Source organism: Spermophilus citellus, assembly GCF_964194105.1.
Source record: "Spermophilus citellus genome assembly, chromosome: 7".
Classification (NCBI taxonomy): domain Eukaryota; kingdom Metazoa; phylum Chordata; class Mammalia; order Rodentia; family Sciuridae; genus Spermophilus; species Spermophilus citellus.
In genome coordinates this window covers 164,775,781-164,790,637 of record NC_138188.1, presented here as the reverse complement: position 1 = coordinate 164,790,637, position 14,857 = coordinate 164,775,781, and the positions used below count along the sequence as shown (strand labels likewise).

Sequence of the window (14,857 nt, the reverse complement as noted above, 5' to 3'; positions counted from 1 at the left end):
GAGTTAGCTAATGAGTTAAATACTTGGGCAATAATCATGTATAAAACTAGTGTTTCATTTGATAATCAATTACCATCTAATCCTTTGTTGTCTTTTTGGTCATTGCATCCTGTAGTTTTCCCAAAAATGACAAGAAAAACCCCTATCATGAATGCTCCAAATGTATTCACTGATGGGTCAAATAATGGTACAGCAGCAGAAGTTATCCCTGATCAAAATTTTACATTTTTAGTACCCAAACAATCAGCTCAAAAGGTAGAGCTTAATGCAGTATTACAAGCTTTTGTGATGTTTAAAGATTCTGTATTTAATTTATTTTCTGATAGTCAGTATGTAGTTAATGCTATAGTATCCCTTGAAGATGCTGGTAGGATTTCCCCTTCCTCTACTGTTTTCTCTTTGCTTTCCACTATACAAAGTTTAATCTGGGACAGAAAAGATCCATTCTTTATAGGACATATCAGGGCACATACAGGATTGCCTGGAGCCCTTAGTTTGGGCAATGATTTAGCAGATAAAACTACACATAACATACATATTTTCTCCACAATAGAAGAAGCTATAAATTTTCATAAAAGATTCCATGTCAGTGCTAATACTTTACAAAAGCATTTTAAAATAACTAAGGAACAAGCCAGACATATAATAAAACAATGTCAAAATTGTGTGACCTTTTTACCACAAGTTAATCTTGGAGTCAATCCTAGAGGATTGATACCTAACCATATTTGGCAGATGGACGTCACACATTTGCCAGAATTTGGAAAATTAAAATATTTGCATGTTACAGTTGATACTTCTTCTGGATTTTTGATGGGCTCCCTTCATGCCGGAGAAAAAACTAAAGATATTATAGCTCATTGCTTACAAAATTTTGCCACTGTGGGCGTTTTACAACAGTGAAAAACAGATAATGCCCCTCATTATACTTCTACCTCTTTTAAACAATTTTTGCTCATCATTTGGCATTACTCATATAACAGGAATCCCATACAATCCACAGGGACAGGGCATAGTTGAAAGAGCTCATCAAACTATTAAAATGTTCTTATTAAAGCAAAAAGAGGGAATTGGGAAGGGGTATATATTCCCCAAAGATAAACTTAAAATAACCCTTTTTACTCTAAACTTTCTAAATTTGGATTCATTAGGGCTTAGTGCTGCGGAAAGACATATGTATCCGAAAAATGTACATAAGCCTAAGGTACTTTGGAAAGATATTCTAACAGGACAATGGAAAGGTCCTGACCCAGTGATTGTCTGGAGTCGGGGTTCCGTTTGTGTTTTTCCACAGGGAGAACAGCAGCCGATTTGGATTCCAGAGAGATTAACTAAAGCAATTTCTACAGAAAAGGAAGATGATTTGACTCAAATCCATAACAGCGGATATCCAGAGCTCCAGCTTGGCTATTCTTACATCTGCGACAGTGATCAACCAGGATGCTTTTTTCAATATCTATTTTATTATTGCTTTTTCCCACATCATAAAGTTCTATTTTATTTTTGAGCTCATATAGACCTAGGTTGATGTTTTTCTGATCAGTTCTATTTTTTGACTGTGGAGTTTTTAAACATTGCAATGGAGATTTCACCTGTGAAAAGCTACAAGGCCTTTATCATTGTCTTATGTGTTGTACGTTTGTGTGCACACTTGTGTTTTGTGTTGTATGTCTGTATGTGCATATGTCATATATCATATATGATGAACGCTCATGAAAAAATGGATCCGAATTACTTTTTTTTTATTCACGTGATTTAAATGGTTTAATTTAAATTGGGTAAACAGCTGTTGAGGATATGTGAACAAATAAGGAGTTTAACAGATCTGTTTGTTTACTTTCACCTTTCCTTTTCATTATATTTAATAATTCTGTTCAGGATAATGTCTCTTTAGCATCATTGCCAGAATTCCTATCTTCATCCCAGTGCCGGGGAAGACAAAGATAAAACCAAACTACAGCTTCTTCGATAGCTATCACAGTAAACTGTATAAACTGATGCATCAATGAATAATAACTCAACAATCAAGGAGTCGATTTACTTTGGGAGGAAATGGACATATTGATAGATTCCTCTGCTTTGAACTGCTTGCAGAACTTGCCTGGACTATGTATCACTTGTATGCATTGTGACCTATCTGTTGGTGCAGCAAATTGTGGTAGTGCTGGCATATCTTTGCTGATGGTGTCACCGGTGGTACAATTTTTCAAAGGAGCCGTCAATTGGCTTGGTGTCGTGGTATTTCTGTATCCTCCTCCCTTCTGCTTGTGATGGTCTAAAATTTGGGGGCCAACTGAGGTGAGACAAAGAACCTCACCCCCCACTTGCACCAAGGCCAAATTTGGGGGCCAACAGAGGTGAGGCAAAGAACCTCATCCCCCCACTGGTGCAAAGGCCTATCCACAAGTATGGCTGTATGCTGGACCGGTAGTCAGTGATGGGTATGATCCAATTGCAGTGGTACCAACCTAAGACAGGAGGCTGACACCTTGAGGTCAGCTCATCCGATGACGGGTAAGAACCATATGTAGTATTGGACAGCCTAACAGGCACAGTCCCTAAGCCACATGCTTGGTGCTTAATTAAACAGAAGGGGGGAGATTCTGAGGGCCACAGCCGAGTCAGGATGGCCCCTGGCATTTTGCCAGAAGTGATGCTTGTGAGGCGAGCCATTAAGATGAATCTGGATTGATTCAATCGTATATTAGACCTTTACTGTTTGCCTCGGGCGCCCACTCCTTTGGAGTTCTGGCGAGGATTGCCTGGGAGTTCGCATTGGTTGGGGAAGTTTCAGGAGAGGGAGTTCCGGTTGGTGTGCGGTTCGGGGGAGTTCAGAAATAAAGTTTGTTCCTGCTTGAGGGGCTCATGATTTGTGCCCAGCCAGACTGCGGCAGTAGCCCATGCTGAAGACAGAGTCTCAGAGGTGGAAGACCACGTTCAGATAGGGAATGAGTAATAGTGACCAGAATATATAAGAACTCTGGGACAATGTTAGGAGGCCAAATATATGAGTCCTTGGAGTTGAGGAGATGAGATGCAGGGCTAACAACGTCATGGATAACCAATCTTCAGAGAAACAATAACAAAAAGTTCTAGACCTTCAGAATGAGATGGATATCTAGATAAGGGAAGCATTTAGAACTGAAATAGACAAGATTTAAAAAGGATCTCTTCACGGTGCTGGGGATGTGGCTCAGTGGTAGAGCACTTGCCTGGCATGTGTAAGGCACAGGATTCAATTCTCAGCACCACATATAAATAAATAAAGATCCATTGACAACTGAAAAAAATTTTTTTAGAAAAGGGCCTCTTCACTACACATAATTAAAATGCCTAGACATATAGAACAAGGAGAACTTTAAAAGCCTCAAGAGAAAAACACCAGGTCACATTTAGGGTACTTCTGATATCTCAGCACAAACTAGAATCCAGGAGGGCTTGAATTAAGCATATGAGAAGGAGGGCCAAATAAAACATTAGAAAGAGATCAAAGTGAGAGGGATTGATAAACATCCCCATTGAGTGTAAGTGGTCTCAACCCTCCAGTTAAAAAGACACAGGCTGGCAGGATGGATTAAAACCAAGGCGGCGGGGCTGGGGATGTGGCTCAAGCGGTAGCGCGCCCATGCCTGGCATGCGTGCGGCCCGGGTTCGATCCTCAGCACCACATACAAACAAAGATGTTGTGTCCGCCCAGAACTAAAAAATAAATATTAAAAAAATTCATTCTCTCTCTCTCTCTCTCTCTCTCTCTCTCTCTCTCTCTCTCTCTCCCTCCCTCCCTCCCTCCCTCCCTCTTTAAAAAAAAAAAAAAAACCAAGGCGGCCGGCTTCCAGCTGGAAGTGAAGGATGAACTCTGACGTGTCGTGCAAACAGAGCCCCAGACAAGCCTACGTAGTCACTCCCATGTGTCCAGCAAAGCAGAATCCAAGCCACAATTAACCAGAAGAGAAAAGGAAGGTCACTTCATCCTGGTAAAGAGAACAGTCCAACAGGAAGGGGTAACGGCAGTAAATATTCATGTCCCCAACAGTGTATCTACATAAAGCAGACAGCATGGAATCCAAGTCCCAGGGAGCCACCCTACGATAATTCGGCGCCCTCTCACCAACATAGAGGTGACCCAGACACAAACTCAGTAAAGACTCTTTGGACCTTTGAAATTTTATGGGTCGGTCGGATGTGGTGGTGCATGCTTGTAATCCCAGCAACACAGAGGCTGAGGCAGAAGGATTGTGAGTCGGAGGTCAGCCTCAGCAAATTCATGAGGTCCTGAGCAACTTAGTGAGACCCAGTCTCAAAATAAAAAATAAAAAGGGGTACAGATGTAGCTCAGTGGTAACATGCCCCTGGGTTAAATCCCCAGTGTGTGTGTGCGTGTGTGTGTGTGTGTGTGTGTGAAATAAATCACAAGAACTTAACAGACATCTATATAATATTTCATCCAACAATAGCTAAATTCACTTTCTTCTCAGATGCTCACGGAATCTTCTCCAACTCTTAGCAAATCCAAAAAAAATGATATAATTCCTTTCATCTCATCTGAACAAAATGAAACAAAATTAGAAATGAACATAAAAACCCTATAGAGACTACATAAACACGTGGAGAGTGAGCAACACACTTTTGAATGATGAGTGTGTGCTAGAAGAGATCAGGGGAGAAATTTAAAAATTCTTAGACACAAATAAGACTAGTGATACAATACACCATGAAGGCAGTTCTAAGAGGAGTGTCTACACCTACGAGCACCTACATAAGAAAATCAGAAAGATCCCAAATGAACAACAGAATGATGCTTCTCAAGGCCCTACAAAAATAAGAACCAACCAATCCTAAAACCCGTAGAAGGGATACTCAAGATCAGCGGCAAAGTTAATGAAATTGAGAATAAAACACAATACAAAGGTGCGATGAAACACCAGCCTTTCATCAAACTGACCAAAAGGAGGAGAGAGATTACCCAAATTCACAGAATTAAGAGATAAGAGGAGAAATCATACAATCACAGAAACCCAGAGGGTCACTGGGGACTGTTTTGAAAAGTCACACTCGAGTAAACTGGAAGTCCTAGAGGAAATGGGTATCTTCGCAGATACACACAAGCTGCCAAACAGCATCAGGAGGACATGGAACAGCCACCTAGACAGACCAATAACCACAATGAGACAGAGGAGTAACTAAAAGCCTTCCTACAGGAGAAGCCCAGGACCAGATGAGTCTCAGCTGATTCTTGCACCTTTAAAGAAGAACTAATGCCAAATTGTCCCACTAACGAGGAAGGAATGGGACACTCCAAATCTACTCTACGAAGCCAGAATCAACTCCTACCAAAACCAGGTAAGGACCCTTCAAATAAAGAAAACTACAGACCAATATCCCTGATGATCACAGATGCAAAAAACTTCCTTAACATTAGCAGATCACACTCAAGAAAATGTTAAGAAATTGTACATCACAACAAAGTTGATTTTATTCCAGGGATGCAAGGATGATTGTTAGCAAGTCAATCAATGTAGCTCACTACATAAATATAATTAAGGATAAAATCACACAGCCATCCCAACGGATGAAAGTGAGCCTTCAACAAAACCCAGCGCCCGTTCATGGTAAAACACTAAGGAGATTGGGGTAGAGGTCATCTAGACATTATAAAGGTCCATACCAGAAACCCAAGCACATCATCGTGCACAGGGCAGGTCTGGAGCCAGAGAAGGTGTCCGCGCTCACCACCCCCATCCCATGTAGCACTAGAGACTCTAGCCAGGATGAGCAAGCAAGGAAACAAAATGGGAAAAGAGGAGGAAAGAAGATTCTCACTGTTGCTGATGCCATGATCCTACACTGAGAAGATTCAAAAAGCTCCACCAACAGACTCTAAAGCTAATAGGCAGACGCGGCAAAGCAGCAGGTCACAGATCAGCATTCAGAAGCCAACGGTTTCCCTGTCAACCACAATGACTGCTGGACAGACACCAGGGAACAACCCGATTCACAGCAGTCTCAAAAAATAAACCCCCACACCTGGGAGTACCTCTAACCAAGGAGATGAAAGACACCTACAGTGAAAGCTACAGAACTCTGAAGAAAGAGACGAGGGGCCAGGAAGGCGGGAGACGCCGCGTCCGTGGAGAGGAGAATCAACCTGCTAACATGGCCACGGCACCCAAGCAGCACAGACCCAAAGCAGTCCCCATCAAAATACCAATGACCTTCTTCACAAACTAGAAAAAACCATCCTAAGATTTATTTGGAAGAACAAAAGACCCAGAATAGCCAAAGCATTCCTGAGACAAAAAAGCCATGCTGGAGGCCTCACCCTGACTACGTGTCGGAGCTACAGCAACCAACCTGCATGGCACTGGCTTCAAACCAGACCCAGACCAACGGCACAGAACGGCAGACAGAGACGGCCCACATCTACTGACCCTGGACCAAGGGGCCAAGAAGACGCCTTGGAGAAAAGACGGCCTTTTAACAAATGGCGCTGGGACAGCTGGTTATGCTCGTGTAGGAGAATGAAACTAGACCCTTATCTCTCACCTGCACAAAAAATCCACAAAATGATCAAAGACCTCGGAATTAGACCAGAAACTGTACAATTCCAGGAGAAAATGGAGATCAACACTGCAGCATGAAGGCCAGGAAAGGACTTTCTCGAAGGACCCTAGAGCTGAGGAGATAAGGCCCAGAGTGAATAAGCGGAAGGGCATTGAATTAAAAAGCCCCACACAGAGAAGGAGACAATTAACAACGTGAAGAGAGGACCTCAGAACGGGAGAGAAGCACCGTAGCTACTCGCCTGACAGACGATGAAGATCCAGAACAGGAAAGAACTCAAACACTTTACACCAAAAACCAAGTGATCCAATTGGTACGTGGGCAATGAACCCAACAGGCCTTTCTCAAAAGAAGAGATACAAATGGCCAACAAATACATGAAGAAATCTTCAAGACCATAGCAATTAGGGACGTGCAGATCAGAACCACACTGAGATTTCATCTCACACCAGTCAGCATGGCGGCCGCCAAAAATACACTAATAAGGGGTGCCGGAGAGGACGTGGGACCCTTGTCCATGTTGGTGGGACTGTGGATCAGTACAGCCACTGTGGAAACCGGTGCGGAGGGTCCTCAAAAGGCCAGGCCTGGCACCACCACGTGACCCAGCCACCCCCTCCTCAGTAATTACCCTAAGAATCAAAGTCGGCATGCCCCAGTGACACAGGCACACCATGTTGACAGCAGCACGTTCCCCACAGCCAGGCTGTGCCACCAGCCAGGGGCCCCTCAGTGGACGAATGGATAAAGAAAAAGTGGTTTTTACACAATGGAGTTTCTTTTTTAATTTTTTTACTATTATTATTTTGTAGTTGTAGATGGATAGAATGCCTTTATTTTATTTGTTCCTCTTTATGTGGTGCTGAGGATCGAACCCAGCGCCTCACATGTGCTAGGCAGTCACTCTGTCCCTGAGCCACACCCCAGGCCCCACAATGGAGTTCTATTCAGCCATAAATAAGTTTGAAATCATGCCTTTTGCAGAAAAGTGGATGAACTTGAGAGCGTTATATTAAGCAAAAGAAGCCAAACTCGAAGGTCGGGGGTCAATGTCTTCCCCCCTCTGTGGAAGCAAGAGAGGAAAAAGGAAAAGAAAGGCTGTGGGGTCGCCCCATGAATGTCATGGAAAGGGCCCAGGGAAGGAGGGGAAATGCCGGGGAGGGACACGGGCCGAAGCGCACTGCTACGAGGTGCGCCACCAGGAGGCTGGCAGAGATGTGGGAGAAGGGAAGAGGTCACCAGCACAGTCAGGAAATGCCCTCTGGCGGACGGAGAGGGCCACAGCTGGCCAACACCGCGGGACGCAGAGCGCTGGCTCGGAGCCCCGCGAGGTCTCGAATCCACACTGCAACCCAGCACCTCCCGGACCAGCACCAAGAAGCTCAGCCAAATCCAGCAGGAAGCAGCGAGGCCAGGGAGGAGACTCCGGGAGACCGAGAGGGCCTTTGAGTAAAAGCCAACACAACCGACAAGCTCTTGCTACTGTCACTAAGAAAAGTGGAGAAATGCCAAAGGGAACAGTAGGGCCATCGCCGCGGTCGTGGAGAGAACCGTAGGGGACACAACAGAGGGGTGACCAGGAAACAGAGAGGCTCCCCACCGTGCGGCCGACCGCAGCTCACCAGGAAGAAAACCAGAACCTCACTAGGCCACGGGTGGTGAGATGCAGAGCCACAGACACCTCCTGCAGAGAGCAGCTCAGGGCCACCCGGCCTCGCTGCAGAGTCCCACAACACACCAGCACCCATCCTCCCGGAATTCTTCCCAGAAAGTTAAGAGGAAGAATCCCGTCCACACTCATCCTACGAGGCCAGCATTACCCTGCAATCACAGCCAGAGGAGGACGCTACAGGAAAGAAACCAAGATCAGTATTTCTGGTGAATGTTAACAAAAAAACCCTCAACAGAACACTACAAACCAGTGCCACAGCACGCTGCGAGCCTAGGCCACCAGCAGGGCGCTGGCTCGGAAATGCACGGCAGTTCACCAGGGGACATCCATCCGTGTCGCTAACAGCATCAGCAGAATGAGGTGCAGCACCACTCGTCCTCTGGAGTGGGGCAGGATGAGCGCTAGGCAGATCTGACCCCCTCCCGTGACAGACACAGGAGTGCAAGGGTGGCACCTCAGCCTAGTGAGGCCCGCTGTGAAAATCCCACTCAGTGTGAACTGGACCCAAGCACCAAGTGCAGCACCAAGGCAAGGATGCCCACAGGTGAGTGACCTTGAAGAGGGCGATGCTGGCTGGGTGTGGCACACACCTGTAATTCCAGCAGCTCAGGAGGCTGAGGCAGGAGGACTGTGAGTTCAAACCAGCCTCAGCAACTCAGTGAGGCACCAAGCAACTCAGCGAGACCCTGTCTCTAATAAAATGCAGAACGGGATACCAAAGCCAACTAAGAATGAAACCCAACAAAACCGTTAGCCAGTCTTGGTGAGAGAGGTTCCGATTCTAGACTATTCATTTATCATTGTTATCAATGTTAGCATAATAATAATAATAATACCAGTGGCCAATTCTTCACCAACTAAAATGGCGCAAACTCTCCCTAAAACAAACTTTACTGGGTGTAATGAAGCCTTTCGAGAACAACACCATGATCTAGGGAAACTGTGGGCTATCACTATGAACATACAGGCTGCGACACTCCCTGGGGTCACCAGTTAGTGAAACTCGGAGATGCTACGGCAGACCAGCCCTTACTGCAGTGGGCTCTCCTCCTATGTCCTCGCGGAATCTGAACAGATACGAGAGTCAAGTCAATGAGTGTCACACAAAGGGCCACATGCTCCTGGGAAGACATCTCACAGACGTCCTTCCCGATAACAGCCAAACGGATGGGGAAAAGTACAAAATAGGGCTCTGACGTGGCTCAGGGGTTAGGCGTTCCTGTTCAATCCCCAGTACCAAAAAGTAAAGAGGGTGACACCACCACCAAGCAGGGAAAGGAGCTGGGGAGACACAGGACGATGCAGACCAGCCATGAGGTGCTCTGCGCACCACAGGGCCCAAGAGCAGGCTCACGGGAGCAGGACTCGAGGTGGACGGCCCTGTCTCTCAGCAGGAGCTCCGCCTCCCCACTGGTGAGAGCAGCGTGAACCAAGCCCGACTCCCACTGGCAATGTGCAGGAACGGCCCAAGGCCTGGCGGCCACTGGGCGCAGTCCAACGCCCAGCCAAGCACTGACTCCAGACACTGGCAAGTGCCTCAGAGAGGCTGGGCGTCAGGTGTCCGTGACGGGGTGGGGGTCAGGGGTTCCCTGATGGGTAGGAATAAGGGGCTCCCAGGGGGCAGGTATAAGGTCCGTGATGGGGTAGGCGTCAGGGGGACCAGGATGGGCCAGGTGTCAGGATAGTAAGGTCTGTAGGTGGGGCAGTGGAAGGACACCCACATGTCCCACCCCCATGTCCCCCTGGAGCACCTGGGCGGTGACTGTGGGCAGTGACTGGCAGGTGAGGAGCAGAGGGCAGCTCAGCTGTTCTACCTCTGTATCCCAGGACACATGGACACACCCACGACCATGTGCAGGCAGGCGGCTGAGGCTGCGCTGGGTAAGGCTGAGCCGGGGGTTCAGGTGGGCCAGGTCTTTTTTCCCTGACATCAGGTTTTCAGGTTAGGGATCTTGCACTGGTAAAGTCTGCAGATGTTCCATGTCCCAGAATCTGACACCCGCCACACACTGGCCCAGGCACCGCAGATGACAGACTCCACCCGCCATACTCTGGCAGGACAGACCAAGTATAGGACTAACCCAGCCCCAGGAACTCGGGGATCCCCACCCCATTCAAGAACATCACAGACGAGGTGTACGTGGTCCTCCCGTGGGTCAGCGTGAAGACAGGCTGTCCGGCCGCTGTGTGGCCTGCCCCTCCCAGAACCGGGCACTACAGGCTCATCACCCGGGTACCCGTGTGCGCCGTAATCGCATGTGGGCTCTGAAACCTTCGGGACGGGCACTGAGCCTTGGCGCCACAGATGACCTGCACACAGCTAAGAGACCAGGTGGCTCCCAGTCCACCTACTAGGGCGGCCAGCCGTGCGGCCCCTACTCTAGGCTAGGGGCTCTAAGCTCAGAACGCCTGCCTGTGGCGGGTGTGTGGATGTCAGCCACCCTCCATGTCCAGTGAGGGTCCAAGTACCAGGGCTGTCCCCTCTGCTGCTGAGGGGTCCCGTGTCTCCCTCGGGAGAGGGCAGTTCAAGATGTCACCTGCAGCGCACTCCATACACCCTCTGCCTGGGCATCCAGGTATGAGACAGGAGGGGGCAGAGCATCCTGGCAGAGGCAGCCTGTCCCTCCAGCTGGCCCTGGAAAGCTGCAGTCCTTCAGAGGGCATGGGAGCACCCACAGGGGACCCAGGAAGGTGGTCGGCGGGAAGGCCCGGCGTGTGCGGCAGGTGGCCCGCAGCCCCGGCAGCCTTACCGTGCTATCTTGTCGCTGCAGGACATGGTCAGCAGCCTCTCCCCCTGCAGCACCCCATCCCACGTCTGGATGCTGGCGTTCGACCGCACTGGGATCGTCCCCTCGCCAGACTCAATTTTTGTCCGCAGCTGTCCCCTCGCTTTGCGGTTTGGATGTCGATCTGAGGGTTCTGAGAGAGAAAGCAAGTTCAAAGGTCAGGGTGGAGCACCAGGCCGTGGCACGTCCAGGCCTGAAGTATCTACACACATGCTGCACGTTCATGCCACCTACACAAGACACTCATGCAGCTCAGGTTTACAGAAAGGACTCAAGAAGTGGCCTCCGTGGGGGCCGGGCCAGGAGCCTTCCATTCCCACTGAGACGATTTCCATCAAGACAACGGTGGGAGAGAACAGCAGGAAGCACCCAGGGCTGCTGACTCGGGCCAGGGGCATTTGCAGTAGCTTACCCCTTGTATATTAAAGAGCTTTCTGTAAGGTGTGCTGGCGCACATCCCCGGGAAGCCAGCGCACAGCCCCAGGAAGCCGGCGCACAGCCACCATTAGCCCTGGGGCACCCACTGAGTGGTTTCCACTTTCTTTCTCATAGATTTCTTTAATATCTTTACTTCATTTATATGTGGTGCTGAGGACCGAACCAGACGAGTGAGCCCCAGCCCCAGCCCCTCTTTCTCATATTTTAATAGCAGCCACTCGCTGGGGGACGACATTGGCTTTATAATCAAGGAAGAGGATGTAACCAAACCCGCAGTGTGGACGGACATGCCCAGCCTTGGGAGAAGGACATGGATACAAACTGCCACAACCAGGGCACTGGCTGGCGGTGACGGTGGCCCACTTGGCACCAGTGTCCACTGCTCCTGAAGTAGCAGCTCTGTGCTTGGGTTACACGTTAGTCAGGGAGCGCATCAGGGAGTTAGTTGCCACACACACAAGCACCGGGCACCCGATTCAGACACTCGGGCGTGGGTGTGGGTACGACTTTGGTCTGACACCTTCACCCTGTTCTCAGGACTCAGTTAATCAGAAGTTGCATTTTCCTTTCTTGCTTTAGAATTGGCATTTTGCATTCATTAGCATTTTCTAGTTAAACGGCCACTTGGGAAGAAGGAGCCCATGCTGTGACGGCATCTCCCATCAGACCCACACCCAGGACACCGCGTGCTGCGCCTGCCCTCACTATGGGGTAAGTTTCCTTGAGGACCTGCTGACTGCTGGTCCAGCCTCACACCTTCGAGCACCGGCTCGTGGGGCGAGAATATCCGGGCATCTCCGCAGGGAGAGGTGCTGATGTACAGGTGGAACTGCACGGTGTCCTTCAGCCGGAACCCTCCTCGCTCCGACTTCTGGAAGATGGAGCTCTTCTGGTCCTCTTTGCTACTGCAAAACCAACAAACAAAGGAACAGTGGCAGAGGTGACCTGAGCTGCTTGTGTTGAGAGGCAGGCTTTTCAGGGTGCTTCCTACAGGCAGGCCGACTTAGCAGGACCTCAGGCCACCTCGGGGAGGGCCAGGTCATTGAGCAAGAGCGACTCCTGCCCCCCATGCGTGTTTTCAAACAGCAAGATACAGCGCGTGGCCTGGCAAAGGAAGGTCAGGCCAGGCCTGGGGCCCTGCAGTGTGGGAGGCTCCTCACGTCCACATTGCACAGAGCGAGACCACACGGCCTTCGCAGGCCTGGGGATCACAGCCCGGCCACGTCCACAGGGCATGTGCCTGCATCTGTGTCTGCGCATGTGTTCCTAACTCGGTGGCTCTTGGGACTGAGCGCGGGCAGAGCAGGGCAGCAGCGGGATCAGGCCCACGTGTTGTTCCAGGGTCTGCACCGCGTCAGGGGCTCTGCACTCACTTCAGGTAGAGCTCCAGCTGCGTGTAGAGGAACCTGAGCAGGGAGCGGCGGGCGATGATCTCCGCGTGGCAATCGTTCAGCGCCAAGCCGCGGTCGCTCATGTACTCCCCATTGATGCACTTGGTCCCCGTGGACACACTGATCACCTTGGCGTCCTTCACGTCTGTGCCTGGAGGGCAGGAGAGGGCTGCAGCCACGCAGGAGGTGCCCAGGCCCTCCAGGTCACAGATGATGAGCCGCCCCGCCGCCTGCCGCCGCCTGCCGCCGCCTGCCCGCCTGCGCTCACACCTGCCCAGCCCGTCCCTGGGCACAGGGCCCTCATGCAGCAGGGCAGGTGCACTGCCCCCCCTACTGCCCAGGAACGCAGCACCGTGAAGAGACTGGCCAGCCTGGGAGTAAGGGTGAAGCCAGAACCAGATCACCCAAGAGGTGCAGCAGAGGGCTCAAAGGTGCCGAGGCCCCTCACGTCAACAGCCCGTCACGTTCAACCATACTGGCGAGGGGCCACCTGGGACAGCCTTGCGGGACAGGCCACAGGCCCAGAGACTGATGTGAGCTGGGTGGGGCTCAGGGTACAGCCTAGCACTTGCCTAGGCCCAGAGGCCCTGGGTCCCACCCCCTGTGCCAGAAGAGACATAGTGACCTGGGTGGGGGCTGGTGGCAGCCTTGCCTTGTGGCCAGGGCTGAGAGGTGCCAGGGGCGGCGCCCTGGCAGACCGTCCTCAGCAGGCTGACTCCCGGCAATGCCAGGCCAGTGCTGCTGCCCCCTGGCTTCAGACGCACTTTTGGCTTTGAGCCAACGATCAGGGGAAGATTCAGCATGTGGTGCCACCTCTTCCCGGTGACTGGGCACCTGAGGAAGGGGCAGCTGGCCTCACCCCCGAGGGCACGGCGCTCGCAGGGAGCCAGCTCACAAGTGGCACCCTAAGACCGGCAGGCCCAGGCGCCAGACACTGGGGCTCACCTGAGAGGAGCCTTGGAGTGGGTAGGCCGCGGCCAGCAGCACAGCCATGACCACAGCAGCCACGGCTCCCGGGCACCAGGCTGAGCACCAGACTCATGTCCCCCTGAAGAGGTGGCCACCTTGGGAGAGGGGCCACGGTCCCCTGCACAGGGAACCAGGTTTCTCCCTGGCTGGCAGGTGTCACCCTCCCCACCTCCCTCCCTGCCTGGCCTCTGCCTGTATTGGAGAGTCCATGCTGGGTGACCCAGGCTGGGAGTAGAGCCCCCAGGAAATCGGGTCCTCTCCTGGGCCCCACCCCACCCAGGGGCCAGGCACTGGCTTTTCCTCAGAGTTTCCAGGAAGGACCCCAGCTTCTTTCACTCCTGGAAACTTCTGGAAGAACCTGAGGAATGACCAGCGCTTCCCCCGCCCCCTGACCTGCACTCCCCAGCCGTCCTGCCCCTGGTTGAGCCCCTCCCCGGCAGCCCTCGGCCTGGTAGCCAGGCTCCCCGTCGGCTGCCTCAGGACAGGCAGAGGCCAGAGGCCGTCCACAGGAGGGGGACAGGAGGAGACCACCTAGGCTGGCCTGGGCATCAGGCCCAACTGCTGTGCCCTGGGCTGGGTGGCCTGACTCTGCCGAGCTGCACCGCGGCCAGGGGGAGGGCCCAGGGCAGCTACGGCCTGCACACAGAGCCCCACCCATGAGAGCAAGGTCCACCTGCTGCTCGAGTCCCGGGCCGTGGCAGACCACACAGGGAAAGAGGAGGGGTAGACAGGTGGACATAGCTACCTGTGGTCATGACGACTCCGGCCAGCACTTTTCTGCGTGCATGAGGTGAGGAGAAGTTGTCCGTCAGGTCACTGAACTTACCCAGGACCAGGCGCGAGACGGCATCTGCCAGCACCTGGGGAGGAAGGACCTGAGGTCAGGCCTCGTACACCTGGGAGCCAGGGCCTCTCCATGCCAACACACACGGCCCCTCACACAGAGACGCTTGCGGACCATGGCCACCCCAGGGACCACTGGGTAAAGGTGACAAATGTGTGTGTTTCCTCCAAAACATCCCTCGAAATAGGGGCCAAAA

General features: G+C 51.3%; 1 protein-coding gene and 1 long non-coding RNA gene across 6 annotated transcripts in view; one reads left to right on the top strand and one right to left on the bottom strand.

Moving 5' to 3' along the window:
• The window catches only part of LOC308653105, a 430,906-nt gene that overhangs the window by 319,785 nt on the left and 96,264 nt on the right, over window positions 1–14,857 (top strand). The gene's annotated exons all lie outside the window — the stretch shown is intronic.
• Window positions 1–14,857, bottom strand: part of ADARB1 (adenosine deaminase RNA specific B1) — a 107,669-nt gene that overhangs the window by 24,753 nt on the left and 68,059 nt on the right. For 3 of the 5 annotated variants that reach the window (XM_081301481.1, XM_081301479.1, XM_081301482.1), the window contains 4 exons: window positions 14,563–14,677; window positions 12,831–12,999; window positions 12,187–12,362; window positions 10,984–11,152 (listed from right to left, as the gene is read on the bottom strand). In XM_081301481.1, the coding sequence (XP_081157607.1) occupies window positions 10,984–11,152; window positions 12,187–12,362; window positions 12,831–12,999; window positions 14,563–14,677 (629 nt within the window). The remainder of the gene's footprint in view (window positions 1–10,983; window positions 11,153–12,186; window positions 12,363–12,830; window positions 13,000–14,562; window positions 14,678–14,857) is intronic. The other 2 variants (XM_081301480.1, XM_081301483.1) reach the window with 1 other exon arrangement.